This window comes from Euleptes europaea, chromosome 11 (assembly GCF_029931775.1).
Source record: "Euleptes europaea isolate rEulEur1 chromosome 11, rEulEur1.hap1, whole genome shotgun sequence".
Taxonomy (NCBI): Eukaryota; Metazoa; Chordata; class Lepidosauria; order Squamata; family Sphaerodactylidae; genus Euleptes; species Euleptes europaea.
The window spans coordinates 14,083,515-14,102,296 of record NC_079322.1 but is presented as its reverse complement, the minus strand read 5'-3'; the positions used below and the strand labels follow the sequence as shown (position 1 = coordinate 14,102,296).

The 18,782-nt window shown below is 44.3% G+C and overlaps 1 protein-coding gene across 1 annotated transcript in view; it reads left to right on the top strand.

Moving 5' to 3' along the window:
* ADCY1 (adenylate cyclase 1) overlaps positions 1-18,782 on the top strand; it is a 227,356-nt gene that overhangs the window by 193,647 nt on the left and 14,927 nt on the right. The window contains exons 10-15 of the mRNA XM_056857493.1: positions 2,679-2,776; positions 6,840-6,924; positions 9,149-9,238; positions 10,553-10,809; positions 11,943-12,069; positions 17,381-17,497. Coding sequence (XP_056713471.1) covers positions 2,679-2,776; positions 6,840-6,924; positions 9,149-9,238; positions 10,553-10,809; positions 11,943-12,069; positions 17,381-17,497 — 774 coding nt within the window. The remainder of the gene's footprint in view (positions 1-2,678; positions 2,777-6,839; positions 6,925-9,148; positions 9,239-10,552; positions 10,810-11,942; positions 12,070-17,380; positions 17,498-18,782) is intronic.

Genomic DNA, 18,782 nt, shown 5'->3' with positions numbered 1-18,782 from the left:
TGACAATCAGAAAATACATGCATAATCAAAACAATGCCCCGAAGTAGTCAGAGGGGGGGTGACCGCAAGGGAAACAGCCATGCATAAAAGGCCTGGGTCCCTTCTTCCTTAATTCTGATTTGACTGGAAATCACTTCTGAAACTAGAACGTGTAGCATTTGCTACAGCTTCCAGTTACTTTTCATCTCCTTTGCACACGCACTCACACACCACTGAGCACATGCAGACTGATACTGCAAAGAAGGAATCATTCATATGATTGCATCCACTTAACCAACCAATTTCAGTGATTGTGAAGCACTTTACCATTGCAATGGAAAAGTGGTGTATGAAGATAAAGTGTAAGCAATAAGTACAATTTGTGTGAGGGGAGTGTGTGTGTGTTTTTTACTGCATGTACTCCTGAGCATTGATAAAACATTATGAAGAAAGAATCTTGATACATCGTATGTACAGATCCAGCGTTTGATCTCAGAAGCTAAGGAAGGTCGACCCTGGTTAGTACTTGGATGGGAAACCACCAAGGATGTCCAGGGTCATGACGCAGAGGCAGACAATGGCAAACGACCTCTGAACATATCTTGTCTTGAAAATCACCATACATGAGTTATGTCTTGGCAGTACTTTCCACTACCACCACAGTTCCATCAAGGTTGTTTTGTAACTGCGCGTCTGAACGACAGTAGTGTTGAGTAGAGGAAAGGTGTAAAGGAATGGAAGGAACTCAGAGCAGGGTTTCCTGCACAAACGCTTTGGAACTCCTAGCCAAGAGAAGCTCGCCTTACAGCATCTTAAAATATGGCTGATGGGTTGGATGGAAATGGATTTTCTGCTGGTGAAAAAGGAAGGAGAGGACCTCTTTGACCATCAAAAAAGGCTATAAGGCATACCTCATTTTATTGTGCCTCGCTTTAGTGCACTTTGCAGATATTGCGTTTTTAAGCAAGTCTATTGGCACCATTTTCCCAACAGCATGTGCTCCCTTCATGTCTCTGTGTCACCTTTTGGCAATTCTCGCAATATTTCAAACTTGTCAATTATTATTACAGTACATTTTTTAAACATAATGCTATTTCACACTGGTGAAATGGTTAAGAGCAGTGGTTTGGAGTGGTGGATTCTAATCTGGAGAACCAGATTTGATTCCCCACTCCTCCACATGAGCAGAGGAGGCTAATCTGGTGAACCGGGTTGGTTTCCCTACTCCTACACATGATGTCAGTTGGATGACCTTGGGCTAGTCACAATGTCTCAGCCCCACCTACTCACAGGGTATCTGTTGTGGGGTGAGGAAGGGAAGGTGATTGTAAGCTGGTTTGATTCTCCCTTAAGTGGTAGAGAAAGTCAGCATTTAAAAACCAACTCCTCTTCTTCTTAATGGACTACAATATAGTGTAAACATAACTTTTATGTACACTGGGAAACCAAAACATTTGTGTGACTCACTTTATTCTAGTAGTCTGGAACCGAATCCACAATATCTCCGAGGTATGCCTGTTCTGAGGATTATGGGAACCTGCATGTATAAAAGCTACATAGGACAGAGGTTGCAATAGGCAGGGGAATTGTGGAAGATTTGGTCAGGAAAGCTGGTTGGATCCAACCTGATGTGTTTTTCCTTCTTCTGACTGGATTGGTGATTTTATTTATTTATTTATTTGTTTAAAATTATTTTACCCAATAATGGGTAAAATAGAAAGACAGTTTTCTCAAGCAGAAACTGCTTTTATGGTACTTAGGTTCATGTACTATGAACCAATGCAAGTTTTTTAAAAGAAAAAAAATATGATTCTTATGATTGAAGAAGAGAGATTCTTGGCATATATTCATTTATGATTACAATTTCTTCAGCATGGCTACGTATTAACTTAGGTCTGTTGCAATGATCTCTTACAAGGGCAATCCAGTGTCCCCCCACCCACCCCAAGAGATGGATACCCCTGGTTTTGGATGGAGCTACTGCAAATTCCATCATCTTGAACAATCTGGTTACAGCTCTCCAGACCTGTCTGGTTTTGCCTGCAGAGCACAGCGTTTCATTAAAGTATGCGCTCTGGTGAATCCCATATGAGTTATTCATATTTCTTCATGAGAATGATTCTTGTGTTTCTGCTCGGCTTCCTTTTCAGCTGCTTTGAATGAATGTGTTGTTTTTTTCCTTCCAGCCTGAGTAAAAAAATGTAGGAACTCTTGTTTAGCAAAAAAATTCCAAAAGAATTCACTGCTTAGCAGAAACCCAACGTGGCTGAAATTTGAGGAAGCTATGAATTAGTAAAAACAGAAGTAGTTTTATTTACTTTTTTTAATGTGGCATGCAGTACATCGGTTGCTGCCTCTTCCCAAGCAAAAAAAAAAACCCCACGTTATTTTGTGTATGGATTAAAACCATGTTCATTCACAAATCTGTAATACCGGGAGTGTGTGGAAATATAAACATATAGTCAAGACGCCGACAGAGTATAATCAAAGCAAAGCCCCAAAGGAGTCAGGGAGGTGACCATGAGGGAAACAGCCTTGCAATAAAAGGTGCCAGCCAGAAGATGGGCTTGCCAGTGGTTAGCACCATTGTGGACCACAGACCAAATTTTCAAGCATAGTTTTTAAGATTCTTTAGAACCGGGAAGGGTAGTACACATTGCTAAATAACTGTGTCTTTTTTCTGTTCTCCCTCCTCCCAGTATCACCAGCTTCAGGACGAATATTTCACCAGTGCTGTAGTCTTGTCACTAATTCTAGCTGCCTTATTCGGCCTTGTCTACCTTTTGATAATCCCACAGTAAGTCTCTCTGCTTGTGAGTAAATGTGATGTGTATTTTTAGTCAGGTAGGAGTGCCTTTGTTATGCTTGGGATGCACAGAGTTTTTAATTTGTTATTCGAAAGCGTCTATGACAATACATTCAAGTCTAGAATTATTTGAAAGCATATATACCATTGATTGCATCTAATGTCACTGGAAATAAAGTTAGGCCACTGCAAATGGCTGTTTACAAAGAAAATCCATTTATCTCAAAATCTGGGAATATAATTAGTGCAATTATCTGGGAATAGGTAGGGTTGCCAACTGCCTGGAGAAAGAATGTTCTGTCCCTTTAATGTTTACTATGATGTTGTTTTAGGGTTGCCAGGTCCCTCTTTGCCACCAGAGGGATGTTTTTGGGGCGGAGCTTGAGGAGGGTGGGGTTTGGGGAGGGGAGGGACTTCACTGCCATAGAGTCCAATTGCCAAAGCAGCCATTTTCTCCAGGTGAACTGATCTCTATTGGGTGGAGTTCAGTTGTAATAGCTGGAGATCTCCAGCTACTACCTGGAGGTTGGCATCCCTATGTTGTTTACCCAGTGATATTACCACCTTTACTCAAATGGAAGACTAGGATTTTTTTTCAGGTGTGCTATCAAAGGAGGGAGGTCACCTTTTGAGTTCCCAGATGCCCGCTGAGATCAGGGGATCCCCCACTTTGATGCCCCTCCCCCTGATGCCATTCAGCCAGCTGGCAGGGGAATTTACCGGCAATAAACCTAGGCCAAGTTCTCTGTTCTCAGCAACATGGCGATGTAACTTCTGGCATGCACTGGAAGTGACATCTTCACATCGCCAATGACCACGGAGATGCTCTGGTATTCGGGCAAAACTCTGGGGTAAAAACAGCTTCTATCATAGAGTTTTTCCCACATAACAGAGCGTCCCCCCAGTCATTGGCGATGCGATGATGTCACTTCTTCTGCATGCCAGAAGTGATGTTGCCGCATTGCTGACATCAGATAACTAGGCCTACATTTGCTGCCGGTATGTTCCTCCCAACCACTGCTGGTTGCCGGGGGGACCTGGCAATCCTAGTCATCTCACATTTACATTCAGTTACGTCCAGTAATATTTTTTTTCCTGTATAATGTTTTTAAGAGGGTCATTTTGCATTCAGGGTTTTTACCTCCATGCCATGAAAAACATCAGACCCTGCGCCTCTCTCTCCCCCTGCTCCCTTGCCCTCTGTCTCTCCCCTCTCCGTTCGACAGCCCAGCAAGAGCGCACATGCACCAAAATCGTTCACGTCCAGTCTCCGCCACCTTCACCCGTCAGAGGCAGAGTGCCGGATCCTGCATCTCTCTCTCCCCCCCTCCCTCCTCCTGCGCCCTCGTGCGCCTCCCCCCCCCCCCCGGTCCACTTGGCAGCCCAGTCACTGTCATTTCCACTTGTCTCCACCCGCTTCCACCCGTCAGAGGCAGAGCGGCGGCGACTTTTACCAGCGCGCCTTGTCGCCCCGTGCGTTCAATTTTTTTAATGCATGATTGAAAGGTGTGCGACAAAACACGGACAAAAAATGAAAACCTCGCCATGCATTAACAGCCCATGACTTTCATAGTAACTCTCCAACATTTAAGGCAGATGCTCTGTTTAACAGGATGCCTTTTAATCTGCCCTCCCAATCAGAAGCACTGCTTGGCATAAGCTCCTCCTAGCCCTGTCCATTTTCTATAAAAATATTTGGCAGGTAGCAGGAAAGATGTTGGCAGGCCCGATGGTGCCCACGAGCACCACCTTGGGGACCCTTGTTCTAGAGCACTGGTTCCCAACCAGGGGTCCATGGACCCCCAGGGGTCCTCGAGAACTAAATTAAGGTCCGCGAAACAGTTATAAACCCATAATAAATTAATATTTTCAATTGAAAGTTCTCTATTATAAAATATATATATTCAAATATAATTCTAAGTTTAATGTTTAACTAACAGTTATGATTAAAGTTTATTTTCAAATTCCCGGAATTTTTATTTTGAACCTTGGGGTCCCTGCACCAAACAAAAAAGTCCTAGTGGTCCCTGGTCAAAAAAAGGTTGGGAACCATTGTTCTAGAGCATAGAAATGATAGCAGAATTTTTTTCTGGATGCAGAAGGCAATGTTAGGGGCTAAATATCATTTATCTTATCATTTTTCTTTGGAAGATAATCTGAAAATCTCAGGATCAGGTCAAATCCATTTTAAGTGACTAAATGGGAAACAGAGAGCTTTGGGGGGGGGGAACACTAAAGAGGAAATTTTGATAGCCCAGTTATGTATGTGTTTTGATGGAGCTGTGGCAGGAGTCAGCTGGAAACACAAGCTTTTGGGCCCTAGGCTCAGGTCTCAGACTGAGGACAGGGTATTAAATGGGACCTGGCTTTCCTTCTCCCCAGCTCAGCTTCTGGGCATCCAGCCAAGCTCTGAGGGAACCCTTCCAAGCTTGGCTGCTAACCCCTGCTTTCCAGTCCCCTCCCATTCCCCAGCTGATACCCACCCCATTTTCTCGGCTCTCCTCCATGATGGACATCTTCTGCAAGGCATTCTGTGGAAGTAGGGCCACATTCCTCCATCCTGTGGCAATAGGGCCACGTCCCTCTCCCATCCTTGATTGTGGGGTGACTTCTCCCATGTCTGACGCTGCCTATCAAAACCTTGTAATTCTAGTAGTTATTTATATCACACCCAGTGCCGGCCTGTGAAACTTTTTAAAATCTCCCCATCCAACGGAATATACCACATTCCTGGTGTGGTGTAGTGGTTAGAGTGTTGGACTAGGAACTGGGAGACCCACATTCGAATCCCCATCCTGCCACTTTGCCATGAAAGGTTGCTGGGTGACCTTGGGCCAGTCACATGCTCTCAGATTAACCTTCCTCACAGTGTTGTTGTGAGGATAAAATTGGAGGAGAGGATAATGATGTATCCAGATTTGGGCCTCCATTGGAGAGTAAGTCAGGGTATAAATGAAGTCTACAAATAAATACCCTCTTACAATTAAGAAATAGTGGTAAACTAGGGCTGCCAACCTCCAGGTACTAGCTGGAGATCTCCTGCTATTACAACTGATCTCTAGCCGATAGAAATCAGTTCACCTGGAGAAAATGGCCGCTTTGGCAATTGAACTCTATGGCATTAAAGTCCCTCACCTCCCCAAACCCTGCCCTTCTCCGCCCCAAAAACCTCCCGCCAGTGGCGAAGAGGGACTTGGCAACCCTATGGTAAACAGTGAGAGAGAATGCAAGTGAGCAACAATGAGATCCATTAACTAAGTACAAGAATGAGTATTGCATTGTTGTAAAGGATGATTCAGTAAACGATGCACAAAAGAATGGGAAATTCGAAATGCAGTTTTGAAAAATGTACCATGTCCATGGATTGTACAAGGAACAATCCTTTTTTCAAAAAGATTTTATTTATTGATTGATCTGGAAAATGTTCATCTCATTTTGCTACCAACTCAAGCCAGCATACAAAATATGGCTTAAAAGCATAAATGTAATGAATTCAACAGTACAGGTGTGTGTGTGTGTAAAGTGCTGTCAAGTCGCAGCTGACTTATGGCGACCCCTTTTGGGGTTTTCATGGCAAGAAACTAACAGAGGTGGTTTGCCAGTGCCTTCCTCTGCACAGCAACCCTGGTATTCCTTGGTGGTCTCCCATCCAAATACTAACCAGGGCTGACCCAGCTTAGCTTCTGAGATCTGACGAGATCAGGCTAGCCTGGGCCATCCAGGTCAGGGCAACAGTACAGGTAGCAGTACATTAACATAAGATGATCATAACACAATAAGGAAAAAAAACTATGGGGAGCAGAATGATATAAAAATGTAATAATAAAGGCAATAAACCAGCATATATATAAAATCAGAAATAGCTAGAAGTCAACAGAAGTTGGTAAAGAAAAAATCAGTCCTGTACCTGGAGATCAATTTTGGGGTGGGGGTGGGGAAACCCTACAAAAACACACCTGGGAATAAAGGAACAATCCTTGATACGCTTTAGCAAGCTCTAATGAAAAGCCAGTGCCTTTGACTCCATGACTCAGTTGCTGTGTGTTCCTTCTAGGAGTACCGTCGTCCTTGTCCTCCTGGTCTTCTGCATATGCTTCCTGGTGGCGTGTATCATGTACCTACATGTCACTCGAGTACAAGTAAGTAAGTTGAAATGCTGTGACCTCTTCTTCTTTATAGAGACCTTGGTAGCTTAGGGTTGCCAGGTCCCTCCGCTCCACCGGTGGGAGGTTTTTGGGGTGGGTCTGGGGCGGCAATCCCACACGGACATGATTATGTCACTTCTGGGGGTAAACCAAGAAGTGATGCAACTGCATCTCATGCGTCCATGGCCACACATGCGTGCGATCGCCGCTCCTTGCAGTCGGGTAGCCAGCTCCGGGTTGGGAAATACCTGGAGATTTTTGGGGTGGAGCCTGAGGAGGGCAGGGTTTGGAGGGGGAGGGACTTCAATGCCATAGAGTCCATTTGCCAAAGCATCCGTTTTCTCCAGAGGAACAGATTGTCACCTGGAGATCAGTTGTAATAGTGGGAGATCTCCAGCCACCACCTGGCAATCTTAAGTGAACCTGATCAGAAAACACACACAGAGACACAAAAGCCCAAAGCTTCATTGGCCATGAGGAACTAATTGTGACTTTTTGGTAGATCCAGGCCCTTGTGTCCTAGGATCTCTCGGTTTATGGACTCTGTGTTTCATAGTATCATCTCCACGGTAATATTTGCACCTCTTTGATGTCTTACAGAAGGCTAATTAAGCTGTTGTACTGAATCATCCTAATGAATTAATGCAGGATCCGTGTAGCCAAGTCTCCTTTTCTGTGTGTTGATAGTGCCAATATAATGTATGTGTCTAATACCCATGTATGCCGCATGCCTGTACAGATTTTAAAAAGGATGTGCAGTTCTATCCAGGGATAAGGTATATGTTTCTGCAAACCCCGGGGGTTCTGCAAATGGGTTCTGCAAACCCGTTTGAAAAAAAGGGGGGAACCATCCTCCCAACGGTATCTGAAATATCTGTATGTCATATCATGGGGGGAAATGGGACTTTGGGTGATACTTTGGCCTGCTGGAGCAACCCAGTATGGTACCTAATAACTGGTGCCCCAAAAGCCCCCTAAAGTGTCAGGCCTGTCTTCATCTTGGCCTGACTTTATGTCAGGCCTGTCTGACAAGGCCTGTCTGACAAGGTCCCAGTCATGTGTCCTTTGGTTCTCATGCTCTGTACAGTTTATCTCTCTGCCTACTGGTGTGGTATGTGCCCATCCTGTTTACCACAGCTCACAGCTGCACTCTTGTTACGCCTTGTTATACATTGTTATGACTTTCTACCCTGAGAATGCTTATCATGGTTTCTACTGGACTGTGTGACACCATGCAATGTATTTTAACCTTGTATTGTAATCCTATTCTCCATTAGTCGCCTTCTTCCGCTAAGCTGGCCGTCAACTACTGACTTTGTCTAATCTTGACCCCTAATAAAGCCTAACCTGTTTCAGAGTCTTGCTTGAGCTAGTTTTGCTTGAAGGGACACTGAGGACAAATCTCTGAGTCTGACATAAAGGATGTGAGTTTTTTTGTAGGCTTGCCAGTCTCTAGGTGGGTCCCGGAGTTGTCCCAGAATTACAACTGATCTCCAGATGGCAGTGCTCAGTTCCCGTGGGGGAAATAGCACCTTCAGAGGGTGGAATTATACCTCTGCTGAGTTCCCTTCCTTCTAGGATTGCCAGGCCATGCAACTAGCAGGAGTCCTGGGGACATGGGTAGGGTTGCCAGCCTCCAGGTGGTGGCTGGAGTTCTCCTGCTATTACAACTGATCTCCAGGTGACAGAGCTCAGTTCTCCTGGGGAAAATGGCCGCTTTGGCAAGTGGACTCTATGGTATTGGAGTCCCTCCCCTCTTCAAACCCCCCCTTCAGGTTCCACCCCCAAAATCTCCCAGTAATTCTCAACCTAGAGCTGGCAACCCTAGACATGGGGGGCACCATTGGCAACAATGTGACTTCTCTTCCAGTGAAAACCTAGAAGAGACGTCAAGCTGTTGGTCTGGTAGCAATTTTTTGCACATCAAGTGGGAGAAAAGGACTCTGTCGGTCATGACTGAAATGGCTTGCTGATGTTTAGCTTGCTGAATTTATCACAAAGAGGAATCTGCTGAAACATTAATCACTATTCTAAATTGTCAGTGATGGCCTTCCCCTTGACTTCGTGCATTACAGCAGAGGTGGAATTCACCTGTCCGCCTCCCATTTGTGTAGACTTTCTTGGAAGGACTGTTACGCCCACCTTAGGGGATTTTTTTCAAAATGGCTTTTAGCACCACTTTATTTCAAATAATTTTCTCTCTCTCTCTCTCTTTCAGTGTTTTCCAGGGTGCCTGACAATACAAATTCGAACCGTTTTGTGTGTTTTTATTGTGATCTTAATTTACTCAGTGGCACAAAGCTGTGTGGTGAGTACAGCAAACCGGTTGCTGCGTCATTCGTAGAGACGTGTACAGTGTCATTTGCTTCAGTTGTGCTCTAGACGGGTGGGGTGGTGCAGTGGTTAGAGTGCCAGAGAGGGTCCTAATCTCCACATAGCCACTGAGTTACCTTGGGCCAGCCACACACTCTCTTAGCCCAACTGACCTTGCCGGGTTATTGCAAGGACACCACAAGTAGAAGAGAACCCTGCCTGCCGCCCCGAGTGCCTTGGAGCAAGAATAGACTAAAAGTGGATAGATGCATTGAGAGAGTGTGGTACAGTGGTTAGACTTTGTTGGACTAGGATCAGGGAGACTCGGGTTCAAACCCCCCGTCTGTCATGGAAGCCTGTGAGCTGACTTTGGGCCAGTCATGCTTCCTTAGCCTAACTTACTTCACAAGGACGTTGCTGTGGGAATAGTGGAAGAACAGACGGCACTGTTGTAAGGTGCTTTGCCTCCTCATTGAGGAAAAGTGGGGTATAACTATCTAAACAAATGAATATCTAAACATAAAACATTGGAGAGATGTTCTTGTTCAGTAAACCTGTTTGTGAACTCTGATTAAACCACATCATATATAACAATTTGAATGTAAAAATGGTTGATTAGAGTATATGTTGATTTGTGGAACTTAAAAGGGCCAAAGAGTCAAATTGTTCTTCATTTCACTTCTGACTGCACTGCTGCAGGGAACCAGTCTATACATGCAGTAGTTCTACAATTCACACAATTCAGTGACTGATGGTGCAACAATTTGTAATTTCTAGCCAAAATTAACCCTCTTAAGACTTTACAATAATGCCTACTGCAAGCCTGCAAACTGCATAGCCGATGCCTATGCTACCTATAATCCCCTTGATATGGGCAGACCTCCATGTTGTGTGAGTGAACCAGGGACAACACTCATGTTTATAGTATATATTCATGAGCCTGAACATTGAAAAAAATCTAGTGGTCAGTTTGCACGTACTGGAGCTGATCATGCATGGTAAACATGCAGGTTGCCCTTTCCCACAACATGGCAACCATGCATATCTAGAGGATCTCCTCGTGGTTGGTAGGCTCCCTGGAAAGGCCTCCTGTGATCTGACACCATTCAAAACCACTGTGTTTGAGCAATTATGAGATTATATGAAGTTTTTCTCTCTGGTGTTGATCTGTGAAACGTTCGTTGACACATGCATGCCGCATTCTTCAAATGATGGGCATGATGTGTAAACTCAGCCTATCGGACTTATTTTGCTAGTAACCATAGATTATTTTTTTACACTCAGCTCTCTACTTCCCATTTTCTTCCAGGTGGGTTGTATGCCTTGGGTCTGGAGTTCTAATTCCAGCAGTTCAATAGTTATCATTTCTCCCGGTGGGACGAACGAGACAATGAGCGAACTTCCATGCGATTCGGCCCATTATGCGTTCCTCTCTTGCATTGTGGGGACTCTGACCCTGGCAATATTTTTACGCGTATCTTCCTTGCCAAAAATGATCCTCCTGCTTTGTGTGACAATTTTGTACATAGTCATTTTGGAACTCAGCGGATACCGAAAAGCAGAGGGGTAAGTGTCGTATGTATTAAAAGAAGAGTTTAGCAATGGTTTCCATATCTTATCCTTTCTCTTTTGAGAGGGTGGAGTATGGATTCTAGTCTTGGGGAGGGATTCTTGGGTACAGAACCAATGCTGTTCATTATTGTGTTTCACTGGAAGATAGTCCCTTAGCCCTCCTCCAAAGCAAAACAAAGTCTAGGGTGCTTTCACGCATGATGAATAATGTACTTTCAATCCGGTTTCAATGCACTTTGCAGCTGGATTTTACTGTGTGAAACGGCAAAATTGACTTGCAAACTATCATTAAAGTGCACTGAAAGTGCATTGAAAGTGCATTATCCAGCATATGCAAAAATGCCCTAAGCCTGTGACGATACATTAGCACGCATTCATCCTTCATTACCTTTGCCTCTCCCATCCTCTTCTCCCCTGCTTGGTCTTTCCTACTCACTTTCCAAAACAAGGTTCTGTTTGTTCTTTGCATGAATTATGTGAATTATTGTTATGCTGACGATGCTGTATATACATACATAAGTGCTGTCAAATCACAACTGATCTATGGTGACCCCAGCAATGGGCTTCACATTAAGAAACTTCAGAGGTGGTTTGCCATTACGTTCCTCTGCAGAGTCGCCCTTAGTGGTCTCCCATCCGAGTGCTGACCCTCCTTAACTTCCAAGATCTGAAGAAGTTGGGCTGTACCATGCCAATTTCCCTCCCGGTGGTGTATATAATCATAACACAATGTCCTTGTATGCCTGGTCTTCAACCGTTACCAAGGCTGCAACCACTGCCGGAGATTTTCCCCATTTTCTTGCATCATTTCTTTCGCTTGTCCTAGCAGAAAGAAAAAGGATGACAGTGGAGAGACAGGAGACATCGAGAGAGGGGAAGGCAGCTCTCTCATCCCCGGAAAGCCCCGTTGTTACATTCTCTCTTGGCCTCCTTTTCTTCCTGTCTTGTCCATTGTACATGCCATTCTTCCAGGGCATTCTGCCCTGTTGGTCATCCCCGATGCAAGTCTTGAATCCCAGTGATTTCAGAGGGCCAGAACTGAGGTTGATTTGCATATACCTTTTGTGGACCACGTTGGATAAAATAACGCATGTTTACAATTTCCCTTTTCTTTCTTTTTTTTGAAGGGGTGGCTCCTTTTATATACGTGGCAGTGAACCCGTATTAGCCATTTTGCTGTTTTCCTGTGCTTTAGCACTTCATTCTAGGCAGGTGGATTTGAAACTACGTCTGGACTACCTCTGGGCTGCACAGGCAAGACACAATTTCTCTCTCTCTCTCTCTCTCTCTCTCTCTCTCTCTCTCTCTTCCCCCCCCCCCATTGGGTTTCCCTTTTCTGTTGACTCTCATTATATACAAGGCTGAGGGGATCTTTAAACTAATGTGATGACCACTAGGTGACAGGAATTTGTGTTGGCCCATGGCCATTGAGTTGAGTGGGTGGTTGAGTGCCGGTCCCAGCTTCCTCTCCTTGGTAGCTTTGTCCTGCCTCTTCCCCTTGGGCTTTCCCTCTCTCTCTCTCTCTCTCTCTCTCTCTCTCTCTCTCTCTCTCTCTCTCTCTCTCTCTCTCTCTCTCTCTCTCTCTCTCTCTCCATTTCTTTGCTATCCTCACCACTCTCTGCTGCCTCACCCACACTCCTCCCCTCCAGCTGCCACCCCCTCTTCCCTTCAATCCGATTCACCTGTATCCTGTCCCTGTGGCTATTCTGGCAAGATGGTTGGACCATGGATGGAAACTTGGCATGGAGATGAGCGAGTCCTTGCAGAGCGAGTGGGGGCAGGGGGTGGTGGTTCTAGTTTGTCCCAAACCCCAGATAAGATATCCCAGCCAGCGTGGTGTAGTGGTTAAGAGCGGTGGTTTGGAGCTGTGGACTCTGATCTGGAGAACCAGGTTTGATTCCCCACTCCTCCACATGAACGGCGGAGGCTAATCTGGTGAACTGGATTTATTTCCCCACCCCTACACATGAAGCCAGCTGGGTGACCTTGGGCTAGTCACTCTCAGCCCCACCTACCTCACAGGGTGTCTGTTGTGGGGAGAGGAAGGGAAGGTGATAAGCCAGTTTGATTCTCCCTTAAGTGGTAGAGAAAGTCAGCATATAAAAACCAACTTTTCTTCTTCCTTACATCCTGCACTGTCACTGTGGTGTTCCCAGACAATAGCTATGTGCCCCTTGTTATGACCACATTTATTCTTACCACTCTGCTTCCAGGCCTAAAAAAAGTAATAGATTTTTGTCTCTACTTCCTTACGGTGCAAGGTCTTTGGTTGCTAAGCTTGCAGATGTCTAAGAGTGGTAGTGGTGGAAAGTGCTGTCAAATTGCAGCTGACTTGTGGCGGCCCAGTAGGGTTAGAGGGAGAGAGGGAGAGAGCGCTGGGTGTCATTGACAAACAGATAACACTTTACTCCACATCTCCTGATTAGAGATTTGTCTGAGACAGCCTGGTTTGCTTTCCTTTCATCGTTGTGGTTTTAGCGCCCTCTTGAGGTTTTAGGTATGGCCACACCAGGTTTACAATTTTAGACATATCTCTAGACCACTGGTTCCCAACCAGGGGTCCGTGGACCCCCAGGGGTCCGCGAGAACTAAATTAAGGTCCGCGAAACAAAGTTATAAACCCATAATAAATTAATATTTTCAATTAAAAGTTCTCTATTATAAAAATATATATATTCAAATATTATTCTAAGTTTAATGTTTAACTAACAGTTATGATTAAAGTTTATTTTCAAATTCTCGGAATTTTTATTTTGAACCTTGGGGTCCCTGCACCGAACAAAAAAGTCCTAGTGGTCCCTGGTCAAAAAAAGGTTGGGAACCACTGCTCTAGACAGATGAACAAAATAGATCTGGGCATTGCGACGCACCTCCAGGATTCCTTACACACAGAGAAAGGTTGCCTGTTTTCTTTAACGTTCATTAAAGGTTCACATTACCCAGCTGTTGACCCAAACCTCCTGGTGATGTGGTAGAGGTTCTGAATCGCTTCCTGGCCTCGGTGGTTAACTGGCTAAAAGCAAACAAATGGAAACTGAACCCTGAAAAGACAGAGGTAATGCTGGTTGGGAAGGCGGAGGTCTTTTAAAAAATATTTTAAAAAATTTATTCTCTATTTCAACACAATACAAAACACACAAAAATATACATAACATAACATAAAAACTTAAAGCTCCATTTCTTAGACAAGACATTACTTTCGAAGTGAAGTGAGACTACAGTCGATCAGGCTTCAATTATTCTGGAACCAAAAAATAACTATACAAAATCAGGTTATATAAACAGTTATCAAGTAAGCATACTAGTTTTATATCCTTTACACATATAGTTCTCATAATAATTATGCTATTACATCTGGAGATACTTACTACTAATCAATTAACATGGGAACAGTTCACATACATCTAAGATTATTTTACAGTCATATTATATCAGCATATTAAGAAAAAAAATCAATAAAAAGATTTATCCTTATAACAAATATCTTATTTCCTAAAAATATATAGTTGATACATGTAAAAGATGAAAGACTTATACAGTCTGAAGAAAAACCAGAGTATACATGTGGTTAATACAAGGCTACTTAGTTATTAATTGCTAATTATAACCATCACTATTATGACACTTCCTAATATTTTATTTCTGGGAAGGCAGAGGTCTTGAAGGACCACGTGCTCCCCACTTTTGATGGCATTCACTGACTCCTTTAAAAGCTTTGGGGTCATCCTGGATCCAGCTTTATTATTGGAGAAGCAAGTTAATGCAGCTGCAAAAAAAAGTTTTTCTACCGACTCAGCCTGCCCTGTAAGATAGCCCCCTGTGCCTTTCACATGCCTGACTTGGACACCTGGATCCACACCACAGTGACATTGAGATTAGACTACCATAATGCACTGACCCTAGAAGCTAAAATGACTAAACTGAGGCTGTCGTACTTTGGACGAGAAGACAAGAGTCGCTGGAAAAGACAATCACAATAATGCTAGGAAAAGTTGAGGGCAGCAGGAAAAGAGGAAGACCCAACAAGAGATGGGTTGATTCTATAAAGGAAGCCACAGCCCTCACTTTGCAAGACCCAAGCAAGGCTGTTAAAGATAGGACGTTTGGGAAGACATTGATTCATAGGGTCGCCATGAGTCAGAAGCGACTTGACCGTACTTAACACACAATGCACTGTACATTGGCCTCCCTTCAAAATCAACTTGGGAACTCCAGCTGGTCCACAGTGTCATGGCTTGACTATCAATGGGAGTTAGAAGGAGCATGTATATTACTTCCATTCTGCAGATGCTCCATTGGCTGCCCATCTGTTACTGGGCTGAGTTTAAGGAACTGGCTGTCACATACCAACCTCTTTCATGGCCTTGGCCCCTCGTTATTTGTGGGACCTCCTCTCTCCCTATGCTCTGCCATGACAACTTCATTCATGTTAGTGGGGTCTTCTGCAGGTGCCAACCTGCAAATGGGCTAAATCAACAATTGCACATACACGTGCTTCTCTGTTGTGGCTCCCGCCTTATGGAACGGCCTGCCTGAGGTCAGGAAGGTTCCCACTCTCCTAGCTTTCTGCTAGGGCTGCCAACCTCCAGGTACTAGGTGGAGATCTCCTGCTATTACAATGATCTCCAGCCGATAGAGATCAGTTCACCTGGAGAAAATTGCCACTTTGGCAATTGAACTCTATGGCATTGAAGTCCCTCCCCGAACCCCGTCCTCCTCAGACTCCACCCCAAAAACCTCCCGCTGGTGGCAAAGAGGGACCTGGCAACCTTACTTTCTGCAAACGATGCAAAACTGAACTATTCAAGAGGGCTTTTCTATGCAGATATTAGCGTTGCACTGTACACTGTACTTTCTATTCCTTGGCTCCACCATCAACCAAAAGGGAGACTGCAGCCAAGAAATTAGAAGGAGATTGAGACTGGGAAGGGCAGCCATGAAGGAGCTAGAAAAGATTTTGAAGTGTAAGGATGTGACTCTGGCCACCAAGACTAGATTAATTCATGCCATCATATTCCCTATTACTATGTATGGGTGTGAAAGCTGGACAGTGAAGAAAGCTGATAGGAAGAAAATAGATTCCTTTGAAATGTGTTGTTGGAGGAGAGTGTTAAAGATTCCGTGGACTGCCAAAAAGACAAATCAGTGGGTTATAGATCAAATCAGGCCTGAACTGACCCTAGAAGCTAAAATGACTAAACTGAGGCTATCGTTTTTTGGTCACGGCATAAGACGACAAGAGTCACTGGAAAAGACCGTCATGTTAGGAAAAGTTGAGGGCAGCAGGAAAAGAGGAAGACCCAACAAGAGATGGATTGACTCAATAAAGGAAGCCACAGCCTTCAGTTTGCAAGATCTGAGCAAGGCTGTCAAAGATAGGACATTTTGGAGGACTTTCATTCATAGGTTCGCCATGAGTCGGAAGCGACTTGACAGCACTTAACACACACACACTGTACAAAATGATTCACAAACTTACCTGGATAAATGATTGGGACCATGGTCTATACGGCTGTGTATAGTTTATTATAGTAGGATCCTATTATGTAATCTCTGTGCCACTTAATGTGTCATGTGAATACTTAGGCTATGCTTCAGTTCTTTCTGGTGGTTCCAGACTTCTAATCCTCATGCATTGGTTATTGAATGTCCTGTTTTGTTGAAGAAGGAGATGATGAAGAAAAAGAGTTGGTTTTTATATGCTGACTTTCTCTACCACTTAAGGGAGAATCAAACCGGCTTACAATCACCTTCCCTTCCCCTCCCCACAACAGACACCCTGTGAGGTAGGTGAGGCTGAGAGAGCTCTAAGAGAGCTGTGACTAGCCCAAGGTCACCCAGCTGGCTTCATGCATAGGGGTGGGGAAACCAACCCGGTTCACCAGATTAGCGTCCACTGTTCATGTGGAGGAGTGGGGAATCAAACCCAGTTTTCCAGATTAGAGCTCCAAACCACCACTCTTAATCACAACACCACACTGGTAGTCGTGACATAGGATTCCTTTATACATGGGCATATTCCTCCGTAAGGCATAACTTCAGCACAAATTTATATTATGTTCACGTATTGATAAAATCTGCTGGTCACCACTCAACCTGGTAGTCAGATGGTATGTAACTGTGAAATTTTCACTTATTTTAAAAAGTGTTCTTAATAAATTATGTGTCTCCACTCTTAATGTTAGAAAAATGACAGGTGGGTCAAATTTCAAGTGGACTAGTGTCTGAACATGACAAATTCTGGGGAATTAAGTCACTTTTCTTTTACCAGAGTTACCCAAAATTATCCACTGAGCTGCTGATCGAATACATTCCAAAGCCCCTTTCTCTCAAACTGAGCCATTTCATGTTTGAACAGCTTGGCATAGGCTATACACTCAGAAACTGGTCTGGAAACTTCTGCTTAATTAGGATATCAGGATTTTGTCATACCATGTGGATCTTTTTTAGGAGTTACATGAAATTTCAATTCTTAGTCCAGGCCTTATAAGGTACAATGATATGGACATTTGATAAAATGTCTGATATTGTTTTATTGTTTAAAAAAACCTATTTCTTTTCATAGGCAGAAGAAGAAAGAGATGATATGGAGAGAGTGAAGCTGGACAACAAGAGAATTCTCTTCAATCTGTTGCCAGCTCATGTTGCACAACATTTTCTCATGTCTAACCCGAGGAACATGGTGAGAAGATAACTCAGCACATAGATAAGACATATTTTTAGGAGTGAGTCCATGAATGTTCAATATGATTACTTATACATTGCTTTGGCACTCAGAACTTGATGGTAAGAAAGGCAGGGTCAAGGGTTGGATTTAGAATAGGGAGAATCGAGTAGGGATCGCCCTTCAGCCACAGTGCTTACCCATTAGCCTTGGGCAAATCACCTTGCGAGATTGTTGACGGAAACGTGGGTACACTGACCTGAGTCCACTGGGGGAAGAACAGGCCACAGACATGATCAATACCAATAAAATAATAGCAACAGTTTACAGATCAGTAGAAAATACAGACCAGGGTAGAAATCTAACGGAAAAGGAAAGTTGGCCCCCACAGATCATGTGAGGTCACCATTAACGATCTACTATAATCAAGACTAGCACAAAGAGCCACCTGCTCAAAACAAGAAGTAGAAACATGCAGAGTCGATAATTGTTAAATGTGTGTGTGAGAGAGAGGTTTTCATCAAAATTAGAACAATAAACCAAAATATAATTTTCTAAATGTTTCTGTTGTTTTTCGTTACTCTAACACAAGGGCAGCCCATTCCTGAAGAGGGGGCAGTTAAACAGTGGCCGGGAGTGGAGCAGCCGCGCCCCCTCCACAGAGACTTCCCAGCCAACGCAAAGAAAATAAAAGTCATATACAAAATAAACTAGGTATAATGCCCCCATTGCCTTAAGCGAGGCTACTCCAGCAAAATAGTTGGTGTAGCAACGCCACAGCACGAGGGGGCGTACCTGGGGCGAAAGGCTTTGGATGCTGCCTAAAGGCAGCTCCATCCCCGGGGATGCATTGGGAACACCCCCCACGCTGGTGTGGGCTTTCCCTTCTGGGAATTCCCTGCCAGCGTGGCTGTGATAGTGGTGGGGGCCTCCGCAACTCCCAGGCTTTGGCGTGTTTGCCTCCGGGATGGCGTAAGTGGTGGTAAGCTCTCCTTCCCTGGAGCTTTTTATGCAGAGGCTAGATGGCCATCTATCATCAATGCTGATTCTATAACCTTAGGCAGAACAAGAGAGGGAGGGTATCTTGGCCATCTTCTGGGCATGGAGTATGGGTCACTGGGGTGTGGAGGGAGGTAGTTGTGAATTGTCCTGCATTGTGCAGGGGGTTGGACTAGATGACCCTGGTGGTCCCAACTCCATGATTCCAAGTTCCCCTTTTCCCGGGTTAAAGGGTCACTTACACCAGCGTGGGGTCATGCCGGCTCCTTCAGGATTGCAGCCTTAATGGTTGAATATGGTTGAA